At 44.5% G+C, this 18,992-nt stretch overlaps 1 protein-coding gene across 4 annotated transcripts in view; it reads left to right on the top strand.

The window, feature by feature from the left end:
- HAP1 (huntingtin associated protein 1) overlaps nt 1–18,992 on the top strand; it is an 81,338-nt gene that overhangs the window by 20,114 nt on the left and 42,232 nt on the right. For all 4 annotated transcript variants that reach the window (XM_033919426.1, XM_033919427.1, XM_033919429.1 and 1 more), the window contains exons 2-3: nt 14,472–14,770; nt 18,659–18,853. In XM_033919426.1, coding sequence (XP_033775317.1) covers nt 14,698–14,770; nt 18,659–18,853 — 268 coding nt within the window. In that variant the 5' untranslated portion in view covers nt 14,472–14,697. The remainder of the gene's footprint in view (nt 1–14,471; nt 14,771–18,658; nt 18,854–18,992) is intronic.

Here is an 18,992-nt window from a genome sequence, read left to right as displayed (position 1 = left end):
GCCAACACGTGCATCAGGCCCAAAACAGTGTTCTTCAACCGCCGGTCCACGGTGCGATCGATGCGGCGTTATCTTCGAGCCAGCTTCCTCTTCCTAACTGATTCAGTGCACAAAGCCACGGGCAGTGGCTCCTACGTGTGTCCTGCGCCTGAACCGGAAGCCTTCTCTCTGACATTGCAACGTCAGAGGGAAGACTTCCAGATGAGGCAAGGGATGTGCAAGGTGCAATTAGTACTATTATGGGGGCAGGGTCTGGGGTGGACATTGGGTAGAGGTGGGCGCAGTCTGGCCTACGACTTAGCCCAGTGTTCTTCAACCGCCGGTTCACGGACCGATGCCAGTCCACAGAATAATTTTTTTATTTCTGCCGGTCCATAGGTGTAAAAAGGTTGAAAAACACTGGGTTAGACTACAATGAGGAAGCAAGCACTGATGGCCTGTGCTCAGAACCTAACCCTTTTGCTAGAGCTGATTACTGGACTAGGGCTAGCGTTAATCTGTGCAGAATGTTCAGAGTAGAGAATGACACGGTGACAAAATTCATCACCGTCCCCATCCCCACGGATAACCGCAGGAAACCTTCTTCATGTCATTCTTTAAGGAGAGAGGGAAGAATCAGAGTATGAATGGCCACAACCACTGACCCTCAAGCTTTGCTTTGAAGAATGCTGGTGTAGAAGGGCTGAGGTTGAAACAGACACTACAGAATGACAGTCTCTGGTATCCAGAGCAGATATTGTGATGTCATAATGCCTCATTCCACCAGTGCCTAAGAGCCAATCACATCAGTGATGTCACAATGGCTTCATTATCCTTGGCTCCCATAAGAATCAGAGTATGAATGGCCACAACCACTGACCCACAAGCTTTGCTTTGAAGAATGCTGGTGTAGAAGGACTGAGGTTGAAATAGACACTAAAAAATGACATGGGATTATTTCCCGCGGTTATCCGCAGGGACGGGAACGGTGATGAATTTTGTCACCGTGTCATTCTCTAGTTCAGAGGGCTAGTGCGGGAAGCAACATACAAATCGAAGATTAGTGCAAATAAGATTAAAATGGTTGTTAATGAGGTAATTTCCTGTTCCCTCCCAGTGCTCAGAGAACAGTACACAAAAGAAAGCCACCCTTACCGCTGAAAACCTAATGCCATCTCGGAGCTGGTATTGAACAGAGGATTTCCCACAATATCTTAAAATCTGCCAGTTTTTATTTAGCTCTCCCTCCCTCCCTATTACTGAGCCATGACAGAGGTTTCTGCCACGGGTTGGAGCGCTAATTCCTATGAACATCGGAGCATTTAGCGCTCCTGTGGCTTAGTAAAAGAGGGCCTTAATTTGAAAGCAGAAGGAAGCCCCTAAGTGCTGATAGTGAGAGATGGTGCCTAAATTTTAAGCTTTTTAGGTGAAAAAAATTTAAAGACATATTTAAAGGTGCAGAAGAATGACGCCAATGCGTGCTTTGCTTCCAGTTTGCCTGGCGCATAAGCACAAGAGTTGTTTACCGCTAAACTTTTGTGTGCACGCACCAGGCATGTTTTTCCTCTTTACTTTCAATCCAACAGCACGCATATCATTTGCATGTTTTTATGGATGAGCATTGAAGAATCATTTGTTTTGCACTGCTCTCGTTTTGATTGGGCGCTGTTCACATAGCGCCAGAGTTCTGAGCATCGGCCTGTGAATGAAGAGAGGAGGGTAGGCAGTGTCTGGTCTGTGCACATGGACTCACGATTCTGGGTGCTAAGCTAGTGTTCTATAACTGTTCTATAACTCCTTGCTACTCCATAACAACAAAAGGTCACGCTGGATCCCCCCCCTCCCCCACCGACGATGGCCCACATCCCCAAACTTTAAAAAACTGGGATCTTTGTAGGATGTGATACTACTTTGTTGGAGCAGGAGCACAAAGTACAATATGTGTTTCTCACATGTGGCTGTAGAGGTCCTGTGTGTCTCAAATCCAAATCATCCACAAAGAAAGAGTAGCAAAGGAACACAGGGAATCCAAGACTTATTTTGAAGATATATTTTCACACCTACCCCCCCACTTCTGAGATTGGTTTTACATTTAAACAAAGGAGCCTTTTCAAAGCCACTGTGGGCCAGGGATGGGGGAACCTTTTGGCTTTATCATGGAAATCTCCTTGCAGGCTTCACTTCTCTCTCATTGTCCTTGGAAAATCCACCAGACTTCTTGCTGGCCTGGGAAAATAATTCAGGAAAGGTGGCTAAAGGATTACAGACCCCAGAGCAGATCCGTCTTCATCCCTGGCTTAGAAAGAGAGGTCAGCATGCCTGAAAGTCCAAAAGGGATCCATCCAGAAGCAAGAGAGCAGAGATGCATGTATGCTCCTGCCCCAACCTGTAAGATGGAACAGAGAGCTCCCGACCTGACCATGTCTCTTATCAGCAGGAAAGGAGCTCCTCATTATCCCACTGGTTGTCATGGTGATCAATGATGGTGGTGGTTGGGGAGTGACAGAGGATAGGGGAGCTGGATGCTATGTGCTGCCTCACACGTATGCTATCCCTCATTTCCTGGCAAATTTAAAGAGACTGCCCCTCCTCAAGAGGGAGGCTGCCTTTCTGGGCTGACAGCTGCACATTGACTTTCTCGTTCTTCTCGAGATCCAAAGAACCTCGCTTGGAATGTTTTTAATGACCATCATACACGAAACAAAAACTTATTTCAGCATTATTGCTTCTTCAGTCTAATTTAGTCCATTTTTTTTCTATGTAGTTTAGCATTAAAAAATCATTGCGTGTGTCAAAAATACTTACAATTGTCCATATAAAATTCACAATTGGCGTCATCAATAAGTCAACAAATCAAACCTATATCTTGGTGGACCACAGATTTCTTCAGTCTATAACCTGTGCTGTATGTAGCTGTATGAGCTGGATTGGATAAGGGAAAGGAGATGGAATTTCATATACACTTCTCCCTCTGTATTTGTGGTTTCAGCATTCACGGTTTCGATTATTCATGGTTTTTAGCTTGCTGGCTCCCCCCCCCAAATTACATCAGTTTGCATAGAGAAATCGCTGATTCCAAGCATTTACAGAGGAAAATCGCCAATTCCCAGCACTTTCTTCACCGTGTTTTGCCTCTCCTTCAGAAACAGGCCAGGTCTCTTACCATGTTATTCACGATTTCACCATATTCACGATGGTTTTTAATAGAAAACAGCGAATAATATATGAAAAAGTTATTCTGTATTTGTGGTTCTGTTAATTCCCTATCACAGCGAATATGGAGGGAGAAGTGTATTGTCTTTCTGTGGTTACAATGAAAGTGGTTTTCATATTCTGTACCAGGAGCAGTGGAGGGTTAAGTGACTTGCCTGGTCACAAGTTTCCAAGTTTATTTTGTATTTGATATATCACCCCATCAACACAGCCATCTGAATGATTCACAATCAGTTCATAATCTAATCAGGTACTCTGAGTATTTTCCACGAGGAGCTGCAGGGTAATGTTCCTTCCTCAGATGGTTTCCAGCACTGTTCTCTTGTAATTCCACTACCATACAAGCAAAGGGCAGCTCTACCATAATGATTCTGATATTACTACAGATGTACGCAGCTCTGTACAACACATAAGAGACATCCCTGTAGGCTCTGTGGAGCTTCCAGTGTAACCAAGACAAAGGGGAAAAGTTTCAGCCCAATCCAATTCCTCAAGCTTTCAGAGGAGAGTGAGATGGATGATCTAAGGTCAGCGCTTATGGGAATTAATGTGGCGCTGACTCCTCCCGTACGCTGGTCACAGGGAGCCCAGGAGGGCGAAGGGCTTTTGTTAACGTGTTGTGGCAGCTGGGATATGAGACTTCTTTTGGAGCTAGCTGTGGACACAGACAGATAGGGAGGTCAGTAACATCTGGGAATAATCCCCCAGCACTATGCACCACCGATGGGGAAGGTGAGCGGGAACCTTTCTCACTTGCTTAATTTCTTCTTGTTCAAGGCTTCTTTGACAAGGGAAGGTATTTGGAGGTGCTGTTTGCTCTGGGTATGTTTCTTAAGTGATAAATCCCTACTTTAGCTGAGAAACCTGATACCATGAGCAGTTTGTCTGGGAGTGATGGGATACGAGGTTGGAAGCATCAATTCTGCATGCATTTTATAGTCTGATTATTAAAGTACCAAGATGTTGGGCATTATTTTTAAATTTTGGATTTCTGTAACTAATTATATTGTAAGGGTGACACTAGGCAGTTTCACATCTTCACTAGGTCTGAGCTGGGAGAAGGAATCAAATTTATCCTGTTCATCGAGTCACAGCCTACCTGGGGGTAACTGATTATCCCTACAAGTTGTTTGGAAGGGGTTAAGGTTTAACCCTCATCTGAGCTCTTTGAAATAACTGCTGGGTTGTTTGGTGGTTGAATGTAGACGTCACCCCCCCCTTTCTCGCACCGTGAGAGAAAGTAACAGCTGAGGACAGAATGAGATTTTCTTGTTTTGATGGTATTCTTTGTAAGTCTGAAATCTTACGTTTTCTGCATCTGTCAGCTTTTGATGACCTTATTTTTTTTATTTTAAAATAATTTTTATTAGAAATATTGTAAAATCAATACAACAAAGTAAGATGCTACTAATAAAGCATCAGTGTAAATATACACACAAAAATTGTATACATAGGCATCATATAAAGCCAAAGATTCAGCATCCTCTAAAGCAGTGTTCTTCAACCACCGGTGCCGGTCCGCAGAAATTTCCTGTCGGTCCGCAGGGCCAGCACGTGCATCGGGCTCCAGACAGTGCTCTTCAGCTGCCGGTCCACGGTGAAATCGATGCGGCATTGTCTTTGGGCCGACTCCCTCTTCTTCAGTGCTGCAGTGCACAAAGCCATGGGCAGAGGCTCCTACGCGCGTCCTGGAAAGGAAGCCGCCTCTCTGATGTCGCAACGTCAGAGGGAAGGCTTCCAGATGAGGTGCGGGATTGGGTGGAGATGGGCGGGGTCTGGCCCACGACGTAACCCAGTGTTCTTCAACTGCCGGGCCACAAAATAATTATTTTATTTCTGCCGGTCCATACGTGTCAAAAGGTTGAAGAACACTGCTCTAAAGAACCAATAATCCCCCTCCCCCCCTTCCTTTACAAAGCTGTGCAGCAAAACCCCCGAAGCCCTTTAAATCCCTATGGGCTTTGGGGCAGTTACCTCAGCGGCCCACGCTATCGGGCTTTGTAAAAGAGGGGGAATATGAACTGAATAAAACAAGGGAAAACACCATATAAGAGAGCCTGACCAGAGACAAACCAAAAAGAAGTAGCCACAAATTAAAAAGAAAAACAACAAGGTAGTACTGCAATCTACTGTGCTACAAAGACCTTATTATTTTTTTTTGGGAGGATGGGGTGTCAAATTCCGATCTTCTAATGAACATGCATGAAATGTATTTGCATCTGTTGATTCTGGTTTCTGATTTATAATAATTAGACCCAGAAGGCAAAAACTTTTGTGTCCATCAAACTTGTTACATGTGATATGATGAATGCTACAAATGGCAGTTCTCCTCCCCCACCCCCCAAACAGGATCGGTAACACCACGTAGATCTGCTCCGATCCGATTTCTGGCCAATCCTAAAAGAGTTATTGATGCACTCAAATTTTGCCTTCAAATGATTCACGTGGAGGTTCATCAAAATCCCCATCTCTCCCGTCCGATTGATCACTGTGAAAGCGACTCTCACACATGCTAAGAGCCGGCAGGGGATGCCCGAACAGCTGAGAGGCAGGGGAAGCCCTGAAACAGCATTCTGCCACTCAGCTGTTGGGGGCAGGATATATATATATTTTTTAATGGGCACAGATGCTGTGTGTATCACACACGCACAATATCTGCCCCATTTAAAAAGAAAAAAAGCCCCCTGCTGATTGAGGACCCTCCCCGACATCTCCCCCGACAAACTGGTACCGGGAACCAAATCCCCCTCCCTGCACCAGTGAAAATCAGCAGGAGGGATGCTGACCCCCCCTGTGTGAGAAACATCAGTAGGAGGGATGCCCACTCCCTCCTGCCAATGGAGGCCCCCACAGACTGTGTCAGGTTTGTGACACAGACTGAATTTAATATTTGATGAAGACTATTATTGACTTTTTAATAAATATCTCTGGTTGATGTCTACAGTTCCATCCCCACTCATTCATTGTTCGCTTTATTTATTTACTTCAGTATTTATATATCACTTAGAACCTAAGTGGTTTACATTCAGGCACTCAAGCATTTCTCCCTATCTGTCCTGGTAGGATAACACTATTTAATGTACCTGGGGCAATGCGGGATTAAGTGACTTGCCTAGGGTCATAAGGAGCAGTGTGGGAGGGGCCATAGGCATCTGAACCAATCAGGGCTTTAGGCCCCTCCTCATGCATCACATGATGCACTGAGGAAGGGAAAGTCCACCATTTTGGATCAGTGGGTCTTGGAGCTACCTCTCTCCTGCTCTCTTCAGATAAATGTACGGGGGGCAGGGTCTGGGTGAGGTTTGGAGGAGCATCTGGTGGTGTATTCCATGTATATGAGAGCCATTTTTAAAGGATTACAAATTTTATATGGTTTTTTAATAAAGATTCCTGTCCTTGTACATTCCCATCTAGTTTCTTTCTCACCCTTTTTAAATGTTCAGCTACCTCTCAATTCTCCATCTTCTCTCAGTGCCTAGCTCTCCCATTTCCCATCTCACTCCTTTCCCAGCCTCCTATTTCCTTCTATCTGCTCTCCATTACCACATTTCTACCACTGTACTCACTGCGCTCTCACTCATCTTGTCATCTCCCTTTTGACCTCATACACATGGCTCACCACTTTCAGAATCACCCTCCCTCTCTCCACTGATCAGGCTGTAACTCCCTGTCCCTTTCTTTCCATCTTCTAGCATCTTTTTATCCTTGCTCTCTTCCCTCCTGCCCTCCCATGGGTCCATCTCTCCTCCTCTATCCCCATGGTCCAACATTTTGCTCCCTCTCTTTTCTGGGTTTCTTCTTCCCTCCCCCCTTGATGCTGAACAATGACATGGAGGAAAAAAAAAAGAGATGCTGCATCTCTCTACCTTCCATCCACAGACCTAACATTTCTACATCCTTCCCTTCCATCCCCAGATCCAACTTCTCTCCCTTTCTCTTCCCAACTGCCCCCATCCCATCTCTCCCCCTGCTTGTCTCCCTTCCCCAGGTCCATCATTTCTCCCTTTCTTTTCCCAAAAGTTCTTACATTACATTACATTACATTTGTGATTTCTATTCCGCCTGTGCCTTGCGGTTCTAAGTGGATTACAGTTAAAAGAGATCAGGACATTACCGAGAGAATTACATTACAACGATTTAAGTAAATTACATGTTGTGGTTCTCCCTTCAAGTATCTCTTTCCCTCTTCCTTCACACAACCCCAGGTCCAACTTCTCTCCCTTTAGACCATTGCCCACCATCTCTCTCTCAGTCCTCTGTTTCTGGCACCATAAGCTCTCCCCCCACGCCCAATCTGGCACTTTTTTTAATACCCTCTCCCTCTGTACTTAAAAAAACAAAACAACAGTCCAAGAGGATTCCTTGGCCCAGCATATTCTCCCTCTTTTCCCTGTACCCATGCATCTCTACTTCACTCCTTTCCCACCATCATGTCCAATAATTCTCTCTCTCCCTCCTCTCTCTGACCAACAGTTCTCCTCTTTCTTCATCTCCCCATGTGCACCATGTCTTTCACTCTCTCAGACACCCAATTCTCCCTTTCTATTCTCTCCCTCACCTCATCATCTCTTTCCCTCACTCCGTCTTGGTCAGCTGTAGGAGGCATGTAGGAGCCACTTCCTGCAGCTTTGAGCAGAAAAACACTGCAGCAAGACGGAGGAGGGAGCCGGCAAGAAGGTAAACAGCAAAGGAAAATGCTGCATCACCCTCAAGGAGGGTCACACGAAATACCTCACGGGGCCGCGAGTTAGACACCCCTGTTGTAGATGATTGGTCTTCCAATAACTCGGACACAATGCCAGAAAAGTAAAATCCCACTAGGGAAAAGGCGTCAGTAAAAACTATACCAGAGCTCTGGATGTTTCTTGCACCCCTGAGGCAGGCTTCAGTGCCAAAACACAGACCATATCGGGTTTGTGACACAGACTGAATTTAGTATTTGATGATGACTTTTATTGACTTTTTCATAAATATTTATTTACTCATTTTATCTTTGGTTGATGTGTACAGTTCCATCCCCACTCCTTCATTGTTTGTTGATTCTTCATGGGATTCGTTTTTTGCTGTGTACTCATTGTAAAGCTTCATTTACATAAGTTACTAGAGATTGTAAAGCAGCCGTATGCAAAAAGAGCAGTTGCTCAGTGGTAGAACTGGGAAACTGACAGCATAGCATGTAAGCATGATAAGACCCAACCAGTTCTACTTGAGCTACTTTATATTACAGTGCTGTAGACACAGTCTGACCTTTGTAATCCATTTACGCCTTGCAGGATCTGAGCAAATAAGTAATATAATATATGATCACATATGAACTGGGAAAGTCATGGGCTTAGTGCACAGTTAACCTTCATCTGTACCATACAAGCCATACAGCTGGCTCACCAATGAAGATACTGGGTTTTTGTACAATCATGATATCAACCATGTCTCTTTCTAAACTAAACTAAACCTTAGGTTTGTATACCGTGCCATCTCCACAAGCGTAGAGCTCGGCACGGTTTACAGGGTTAGGTTGAAAAGGAGCTACAATGAAGGGTTATAGGAAAGGAGCTAGGAAGATAAAGAGGGACAGGGAACCAAAAAGCGGGAAGTGTTAGATTTTTGAAAAGAGCCAAGTTTTCAGGTGTTTGCGGAAGGATTGGAGGGAACTTGAAACTCTGAGTGGGGATGTGAGATTATTCCAGAGTTCTGTGGTTCTAAAGGGGAGGGATGTTCCTAGTTTTCCTACGCGAGATATACCTTTTGTAAAGGGGAATGATGTGTCTACCATCACTCCCAGGTCTCTTTCAAGGTTACTCACCCCTAGCGGTGATCCCCCCATTTTGTAAGTGAACATCGGGTTCTTTTTCCCTACATGCATGACCTTGCATTTCCCTATGTTGAAGCTCATTTGCCACTTTTTGGCCCACTCTTCTAGCGCTGTCAGATCTTTTTGGAGATTTTTGCAGTCCTCCTTGCTTTTAACCCTGCTGTATAATTTGGTGTCATCTGCAAATTTAATAACCTCACATTTTGTTCCTGCTTCCAGGTCGTTAATAAATATATTGAACAGGAGCTGTCCCGGCACCGACCCCTGCGGAACTCCGCTCGTGACCCATTGCCAGTCTGAGTAATGGCCCTTTATTCCAACCCTCTGTTTCCTGTCCGCCAGCCAGTTTTTGATCCATCGGTGGACCTCCCCTTGCACCCCGTGGTTCCATAGCTTCCTTAGCAGTCTTTCATGTGGTACCTTGTTGAAGGCTTTTTGGAAGTCAAAGTAAATGATGTCTATAGATTCCCCTTTATCCACCTGGCTGTTTACCCCCTCAAAGAAGTATAATAAGTTAGTGAGGCATGACCTGCCCTTGCAGAAGCCATGCTGGCTCGGCTGCTCAGCTGCCCAGTGTTTTCGATGTGTTCCCAGATGCAGTCTTTAATCAGCGCTTCCATCATCTTTCCCGGGACCGAGGTCAAGCATGAAATATCCTACCAGCACAGATGGAGCACTATAACAGGGCAGGGGAGAGGGTTCAATGGTAATTTGGAAAACATGGAGGGAAGGAACTGGGAATATGTATAATCAAGGAAGAATTCTTTCATCATTTACTGTGAAGTTTCCTGTTGCAAGGATTTTATCAGAGAGCTGAGTGTGCTCTAGAACAGTGTTTCCTACATCGGTCCTGAAACACTCCCTTGTCAATCAGGTTTTCAGGATGAGATTGATTTGCATACACTGCTTCCATTATGTACAAATAGATCTCATGCATATTTATTGTGGATGTCTTGAAAAAGCGGTAAAGGGAGTGCGCAGTTGGCACACTGGGACTGCCTACCTTACTCTACTGCTGCTGCTTTTCTGAACCAGCAGCAGCTGCAGTTAACTTAAATCCAGCCATCACAAGACTTTCACGTATCTTCCAGCAACTGTCGGTCCACCCCTTCTGATGTCACTTCCTTGTTCCAGAGCAGAGTCAACAGCTGCCGTGCACGAAGGTCCTTTGATGACTGGATTTAAGTTTTTTGCTGCTGCTGCTAGTAGTTCAGGAAAGCAGCAGCAGTGGTTGGGAGGTGAAGAGGCAGGATACTGTAAGGAAGTGGGGTATTTATTTAAAAATTTTCTTTCCGCTTTAAATCAAAGCGGATTACAGTAAAACATACAAATTCAAATATAACACAAAAGAAACAAATATACATAGAAAGCACCCAGGATCAATTAAACATTATCAATTTCCTTTTCTACGGGATCTCATTACATTTCTAGAAATTTTATCTAGTTAATAAAAGCCTGAACAAAAAGGGTAGAGGGAGCGAGAGAGAAGAGGGCAGGATGCTGGATGGAATTGGGATGGAGAGAGCGAGAGAAAGGGAATGGGATTTGCAAACCATCTTTTTGTGGTTACACATTCAAAGCAGTTTACTTATATATAGGTACTTATTTTGTACCTGGGTTAATGGAGGATTAATTGACTTGCCCAAAGTCACAAGGAGCAGCACAGGGATTTGGTCCCATAACTTCAGGATGCTGATGGAAGTGAGGTGGAGGGAGCGAGAGAAGAGGCAGGATACTGGATGGAATTTGGGTGGAGGGAGGGAGAGAGAGGGGGCAGATGCTGATGGAAGTATGGTGAAGGAAGAGAGAAGGGGCAGATGCTGATGGAAGTGGGGTGGAGAGAGAGAAGGGGGCACACATTGGATGTTAGTGGGAAGGGGAGGGAGAACATAAGTTAGATGGAAGTAGGAAGGGGTGGGAAGAGAGGGGAGTAGATGCTAGATGGAAGAGGGGAGGGGAGAGAGAAGGGAGCAGACGGAATGAAGTGGGGAGGAGAGAGAGGGGAGCAGATGCTGGATGGAAGTGGAGAGAGATGGGGCAAACGGTGGATGGAAGTGGAGAGGAGAGAGCGAGGGGAAAATGCTGGATGGAGAGGTATAAATATAGAGAGGGCACATACTGGATGGAAGGAGGGGATAAAGTAAAAAAGGGCATATATTATATGGGGGAAGAGGATAGAGTTAATGAGTTACTGGAGGGGGTGAGGAAAAGAGGTGGCAAGCTATAGGTAGACACAGTGAAACGAGGGAACTTGAAGACTGAATAGTAAAAAATAATTTCCAGTGCAATAGCTGTGTCATTCTGGACAAGCGGATTATCTCCCCATGGCTTCAAGCCATATGCAGAAGGAATCCATTCTGGATTTTTCCTGTGATCCACCTGCAGTTTTTCCCTTTTGCACGCGAGCCAGAAGGAGAGTTTCTGTTCTGCTCCAGAGGAGATTTGTAGAGCTGCGACTTGGTCCATTCTGCACACATTTGCAAGATTTTATAGGGTGGACATTGCAGTAAGAGAGGACTCTGTCTTTGGGTCTTCAGTGTTTTGGGCCAATGCAGTCAGTCTGCCCTAGATTTCTGGGACTGCCTTAATACGCCCTACTTGTCTAGAATGACACACCTGTTGCACTGGAAAAAGAGATTATGTCCTTACCTTGATAATATTTTTTGCAGTAGATAGGTGTGTCATTCTGGACTCCCGCCCTGTCCTTCCTGTGCTTGCATACTGTCTCATTCTGCTTATACTTCTCCAAGTTTGTATCTTGGATGCCAGTCAGCCCTTTTGGGCTCTGAAGAATTCTGTATAATATGTTTATAGTGTCTACAGGGCTACTACCTGAGCTCTTTTGATGATTCCGTTGGCTGTTACTTGTTCAGTGAGTATTCAAATGTTAGTATGTTTGAACAGAACAATGGATTTGTTTAGGAAATTTCCTATTTTTGTCCTTCACATAATGTGGATGGAGCTCTTGTTTGCTTGGGTACTAACTGCAGGTGGCAGTAGAGCTCTCAGTGAAGTAGAAGGATTGTAGAAAAAATCCAGAGTGGATTCCTTCTGTATATGGCTCGCGGCCATGAGGAAATAACCCGTTTCCCCAAAATAATGCATCTATCTACTGGAAAATATATTATTAAGGTAAGAACATAATCTCTCTTTAATCTAGACAGAGGCAGAAAATAAATTGAGAAGACCGATCAGGGAAGAAAAGGAAAGGGAGAGGAAAGAGAAAGATGCCAGGCCATGGGGGGACGGGGGTGGGAGAAGGGAAGGAGAGAAATGGCAGAGCATGGAGGGAGAGGAAAGGAGACAGAGATACCAGATCTGAGGGAAGGAAAGGAGAAGAGAGAGATGCTAAAATCCATTGGGGGAAGAAGGGAGGGAGAGATGTAAGGGAAGGAGACAGAGATGTCAAATCTTTGGGGGTTTGGGGAGAAAAGGAAAGAAGATGGATGTCAGATCAATGAGGGAGGAGGGAGAGATGGAAGGGAGATAGACAGTTTCTGGAAGGGGCATAGAAAGAGGGCAGATGCCATACAGTAGGGGTAGAAAGACGGCTGACAGTGGATGGAAGTAGTGGTGTAGCGAGGCTAGGAGGTGCCCAGGGTGATGGCACCCTGCACCATTTTCTTCATACCCCCGCACACATGCCTTCCCTTCCCCTGTACCTCTTTAACTCTTTGCTAACATGAGCAGCATCTCAGGAACCAAGAAGTGACTTCAAAGGGATGGCTGAGGCTGGTGCGTGCAGCGGGTTAGAGGTGTTGCTTGCGCCGCCGAAGAGCCAGAGGTAAGGAAGGCAGAAAGGAGAAGAGGTGCCGGTACTCCAACTATGACAACACCTGAGGCAGTCCGCCCCCTTTACTACACCATTTCATAGAAGGAAGAGAGTAACGAGAAGATGAGAAAAGCAGAAACTAGAGACAACAAAGTTAGAAAAAAAAAATTATATTTCTTTATTTGTTTGCTTTAGGATAAAGTAATATTGTAGCTTTGTTAATAAATATTTATAAATGAAAATAAGGTGATCCTTTCATTGGACTAATTTTAATACACTTTTGACTAACTTTCAGAGACCCAAACCCCCTTCCTAAGCTTACCATAACAGCAGTATACTTTACTGACCTGAGGAAAGAGGTTTAGGCCTATGAAAGCTAATTGAAAAATGTATTAGTCCAATAAAATGGTTTTATCTTTTCCATTTATGTTTTATTTTTATTTGTTAATTTGTAAAGTGATGATTGTTATTTCTCAGTTTTTTTCAAATTTACATCTGTACAATATTAGAGGAAATGCATAACTGTTTTTTTGATGTTGCATTGTATGCAGAGTCTGGCTTCTTAGTGGTTCAGTTTAACTTTTGTGTACATATTTCTATTTTTAGTTTGTAATTACTTATTTTATATTGGGTGATGTATCTGTTCTGTGTGTATGAAAAAGACATGGTTTACTGTTATCATTGACAGTGCAGGTTCGATCTGCACTAATTGGTTTGTTTAGTTTTACAGTGGGTGTATTGATGTTCTAGTGCTCACTGCAGTGTGTAAGATGCTGCCTTTTCTTAGGTACACTTTTGTTTTGTGATTTGTGGATTATTACTAAAAATCATATTTTCATATAGAGGAAAAGAGTGTTAAAAATGATTGGTCCTGGGTGTCATATATACTAGGTATGCCACTGCAAGTGGGCACTCCAGGACTGACATAGGAAATATTGCACAAGAACAGTGCTTCTTATCTCAACTTAGTCCTCACAAGTCACCCATCCAGTTGGGTTTTCAGGATATCCACAATGAATATGCATGAGCGAGATTTGCATGCACTGCCTGTTTTCTTATTAATTTTAAAATGTACATCACTTTGAAACTCTGTAAAAGTGATCCAATCAAATTTTAAATAAACTTGAAACTTCCTTGGTATTCAAATGTACCTTATACATATTAATTGTGGATATCCTGAAAACCTGACTGGTTGAGTGTGCCCTGAGGATGTGGTTGAGAAGCCCTGCATCACAGAGAGTGCTGGTAGCAGAATGTTTTGCTTATTTCACTGGGGCATAGGACAGATATACACATAATAATAGAGATTTATTTCTTTGCTGCAAACAAGTTCCCTGCTGGAAGGATAATTTGTTCCCTTGCAATCACAGCTGGGGGATCTGGGTGGATACTTCTTACTATAAGTCACCTGTGGCCTTTGCCCTGTGTGGCTCCCAGCTGTGTCTTGTGTCTTTCCATGGTTCCCCTTAAACTACAGATTTTGCCTGAATTTTAAAAGAAACTGGCTCACTTTCCTGTATAAAAATAGCTTACTTTAATTCTGTCTTCAGCCAACCTTCTTGGTGACTCTGAGGCAAGTCACTTTTTTCATGGTTCAGTCCTGATACCTGACTTTAGCCTAGATGAACCCTGCACCCTGTTTTGTGATGGGTTCATTAATAGACTAATAGTTCTCTCTTTCCTTCCAACCCCTAGGTGGTCCTGGGACACTGCTGAGGAGGAGCAGCCTGGCACGCTTTACTGCCTGGCTGAGGAAGTGTTGGCACTGGGCTCTGCACATGGCAGCATACACTTCTCCCTAAAATCAGCCAAACTGGACTCCTCGGGATCCTGTGGGAAAATCTCAACCCAGACGTCTCCCATCTACTTTCTAAGCCAAGACCCTTTTGCAATCGGGCCCATCCATGCCAGTCAGGACAAGATGGTGACATCTGCTGTGGTGCCTGGAAACAACCCTCATACCAAAGCATGGCACGATGCCTCCACAATCACTGGTGAGTAGCTCACCAGGGACTTGGTTTTCCAGGATATTTGGATGCTGAGGTGCTATTCAAGTTTGCCTGTTTCTGCTACAAATCCATCCTTGGCTCGGCCCCCCTTTACTTAGTACCCCATTTTATCCTAGACCGCCCATCCAAACTCACACGTAGAACCCACCTGTTTAGCTACCCTACCCTAAGGACCTGCAGTTACAAAAGATATCTAAATAGAACTCTTGCCTTCCAAGCAGGTCATCACAATAATTGGCTGGCCCACATCATCTCACACACTTCAACCTACTTAAACTTCAGGAAACTACTAAAAACTAATCTTTTCACCCGATTCATACCCTAAGACCCTATGCCCACCCTGGCCCCTTCTATCTCTCTATGTCCTTTATGCAGATTGTCTTGACCTTCTTCCCTGTACCATTTCATTGCCCTAATTGTACCCATCTTTCTTTCTGTTTGTACCATTTTTTCTCTTTGTTGTACCATTTTTTCTCTGCCACCTATTTTTCTCTGATTGTAACATTGTACCATTTTCGCTGATTGTCCAGCCCTTCTTCATTGTAAACCGCCTCGAACTACTATGGCTTTGGCGGTATATAAGAAATAAAATTATTATTATTATTATTATTAATGCATTGACATACTCTGGGAATTGGAAGATGTTCCTCTGGTTAATGGTAGCATCCTTTTAGCCATATGAGCCAGCTATGTGGGTGCCTTGGGGTGCAAAGCATTCTCAATATTGAGCAAGCTCCTTTAATGCTTCCAGGTTTGTGTTTGGCGCCCTCCAATCATTTGAAAATGTTGGGGCCTAGGCTTTTAGCTAAGCTGAACAGGACAGGTTTCCTCAGGGCAGTGGCATAGCTAGGGAGGTTGACACCCAGCATCGCTGCACCATGCGCCCCCCCCACACTTTTCCCTGCCCCTAGGGTGCTCCCCACTGCCCCCCAAGTACCTCTTAAAATGTTCATCAGCGTAAGTAGCATCTATCACCTGCTGTTCATGCTGGTGTTGGCTCCCTTCTGATGTCACATCCTGATCCTGTGACCAGGAAGTGACATCAGAAGGGAGACAACGTGAGCACAAGCAGCAAATGGAAGATGCTGCTTGCATCAGCTAGCATTTAAAGAGGTATGCGGGGCTACAGAGAGGAGGAGAGGTGTTGGCGCTAGCTCCCCTGTTAAGATGGTGCCCGGGGCAGTCCACCCCCCCCCTTTACTACACTACTTCCTCAGTGCAGTCTAGCTGAAAATCAGCCTGTGTTTGTGTCGCTGTACTAGCAAATGAACAGCAGAGGGTGCTGCCATCATCTTTTGGAGGGAAGAAATAAAATAACAGAGTAACCAGACCTGTACTGGAAGATACAAAGTCCCGCTGTATGGAGCCTTCCTGCCTAGCAGAATTTGGGACAGAGAGGTGCCATCTGTCAGGAAATATAGTAACAGTTAGTATAAAATAAAAGTGCTGATGAACTGGGGAGAAGGTACATGAATGGAGGCATTGAAACATATCCAATTTAAAAAAATTTGGTTGTGGATAAAAATCTGGCAGAGTGCAAAGAAAAAAAATTAATAATATAGCAGCTTTGAGTTGGGGTCCTTTTAAATAAGCTATCATTCCTAATTGCATGTCTTTGACCTATTGGACCACTCCAGGCACACCTCTCTCTCCTGTGATGATTATACCATGCCTTGCAACTCATGGACAGCGGAACGCTTTTCTGTTTGGGGGGGGGGGGGGGGACACAAAAGCTCTGCCCCAGATCCACCCAAACTCTGCCCCTGACTCCAGCTCCATAATAATACTAATTGTAATGCAATTTCTTCTATCCATTTTTCATATACACATAATATAATCTTATTAATACATAATGGTAACCACAAAATTAAAAAACCCACAAAGCACACTATACACAGAGAAAATGTTAATTATTATTTATATTTGGTTTTTTTTTTAAAGATGTCAAAGTAGATGACTTTAAAATATGCAATGTCACCTCAGTAACAACTATAGAAACATAGACAAATATAGTGCAAAATATAGACAGCAGATATAAATTCTCAAGACTGACACATTTTGATCACTAAATTGAAAATAAAATCATTTTTCCTACCTTTGTTGTCTGGTGATTTCATGAGTCTCTGGTTGCACTTCCTTCTGACTGTGCATCCAATATTTCTTTCTTATCCAACATTTCTTTCACACTCCATCCCCATCCCCTTTGGGTCCAGGTCTCTCTCTCTTTTCCCTCTGCTTACCCTCTCCAGATCCAGTGCCAGTTCTCCTTTGTACCTGCCACCACCTTTGTTCCAGGTCTTCCTCTCTCTCCCTCCTCTGTTATGATCTTGCATCTCTCTGTTCTTCCTCAGGGTCTTCCCCCCTCTGTCTCTTCTGTCTGCACCTCCCATAGTCCAGCAAATGCCTCCTGTCTTTTCCTTTTGGTTAAGGCCTCTCTCTCTTTCTTCTGCTGTCAACCCCCCCCCTCTCTCTCCCTCCTCTGTTATTATCTTCCATCTCTTTGTTCTTCCTCAGGTTCTCTTCTCCTCTGTCTGCACCTCCCATAGTCCAGCATCTGCCTCCTGTCTTCCCCCTTTGGTCCAGGCCTCTCTCTCTCTGACTTTCTTCTGCTGTCAACCCCCTCCCTCTCTCTCCCTCCTCTGTTATTATCTTCCATCTCTTGGTTCTTCCTCAGGGTCTCTTCCCCTCTGTCTGCACCTCCCATAGTCCAGCATCTGCCTCCTGTCTTCCCCCTTTGGTCCAGGCCTCTCTCTCTCTGTCTTTCTTCTGCTTACGAACACCACCTCCCCCGGTCTTTCTCTACTTCTCTCTCCTTCCTATGTCCCCCTCACTACTTTCCAGCCTTTGTTCCACCCCCCTCCTCCGATGCCTGCCTGCCTCCATCCCTGCCACGCTAAAACCAGCCTAGCTTCCTCCATCCCATGCCGAAGCCTGGCCTACCCACTGCCAATTCTTCCTCCCCCCCCCCCCCGTTCCAACCTGTAGCAGCTACCAGTGTATTCCTAACCTCTTGTCAACATGGGATGTAAAGTGCTGCAAGAAAGGGTCTTACAGGTGTTTTAAAAGCAAGAATTGTATTCCCTTGCCAAGCTGAGCAGATCTAAACGGATATCAGGGGAGGTATGAGACTCTGCTCAGTTTCCAAGGTACTCACCGAGGGAGAGCGGTTCCCTCCATAACCTGCAGGTGGCAGCTGTAGTCAAGAGGTAAACCCCTATCCAGTTAAAGCCAGATTTGAATCAATTTCTCATTGGAAAAGGCATACGGAATTTCCCGTGTTATAGAATGTAATGTAATGTAATGTAATTTATTTCTTATATACCGCTACATCCGTTAGGTTCTAAGCGGTTTACAGAAAATATACATTAAGATTAGAAATAAGAAAGGTACTTGAAAAATTCCCTTACTGTCCCGAAGGCTCACAATCTAACTAAAGTACCTGGAGGGTAATAGAGAAGTGAAAAGTAGAGTTAGAGGAAAAATAAAAATAAAATAAATATTTTAACAAGACAGCATTGATCTAAATACTTTGGAAGGTAGAAGAGAGGAGAGAAAGGAATAGAAGCAGAAGGGGGAGCCGTTGAACAGTAGAATTCTGGAGAAATTTAAATGAAAGAAATAGAACAAAACAAAGACAATGTTCTTGTCAGATTTTTAGAACTGACCTCTTGCATGTGGTGACTTAAATATCTGAAAAACAAAAAACCCAATAGCCAGTGTTATAATGAATGCCACGGAGAAGGTTGCATGTTTGCAGCAACAGAACTGGTAATTAGTATTGGTCATGTGTGCAGGGTATGCTGCAGCCGACCTAGGTGGCTATCTTGCCCTTCTGTGTGTCTGCATATTCTAATACCCTCTCCTTCTCTCCAGATGTGTGCAGCGGGGGAGATGTGCCAGAGGTGGAGATTATCAGTTTGCTGGAGGAACGGCTGCCCCACTACACTCTGCGAGCGGACACCATCTTTGGCTATGATCATGATGACTGGCTGCTTACCCCCCTGTTGCCACCTGACATCCACTTGGACCTGACAGCTGAGCAGATCACTGAAACCCTCAAGTACTTCCGTAAGTGTTCCCTGACTGTGGGGTCAGCACCTTCTCTTATGAGATGTTAATTGCCAGTTGTCAGCGCCAGTTAGACAAATAATCAATTAAGTTGTGTGCGCACATCAGCTATGTGCACTGATGTGTGTACACAACCTTA

Source organism: Geotrypetes seraphini, chromosome 13, assembly GCF_902459505.1.
Source record: "Geotrypetes seraphini chromosome 13, aGeoSer1.1, whole genome shotgun sequence".
Classification (NCBI taxonomy): domain Eukaryota; kingdom Metazoa; phylum Chordata; class Amphibia; order Gymnophiona; family Dermophiidae; genus Geotrypetes; species Geotrypetes seraphini.
Note: the sequence above shows the minus strand (reverse complement) of the source record. Positions and strands in the feature narration are given on the sequence as shown.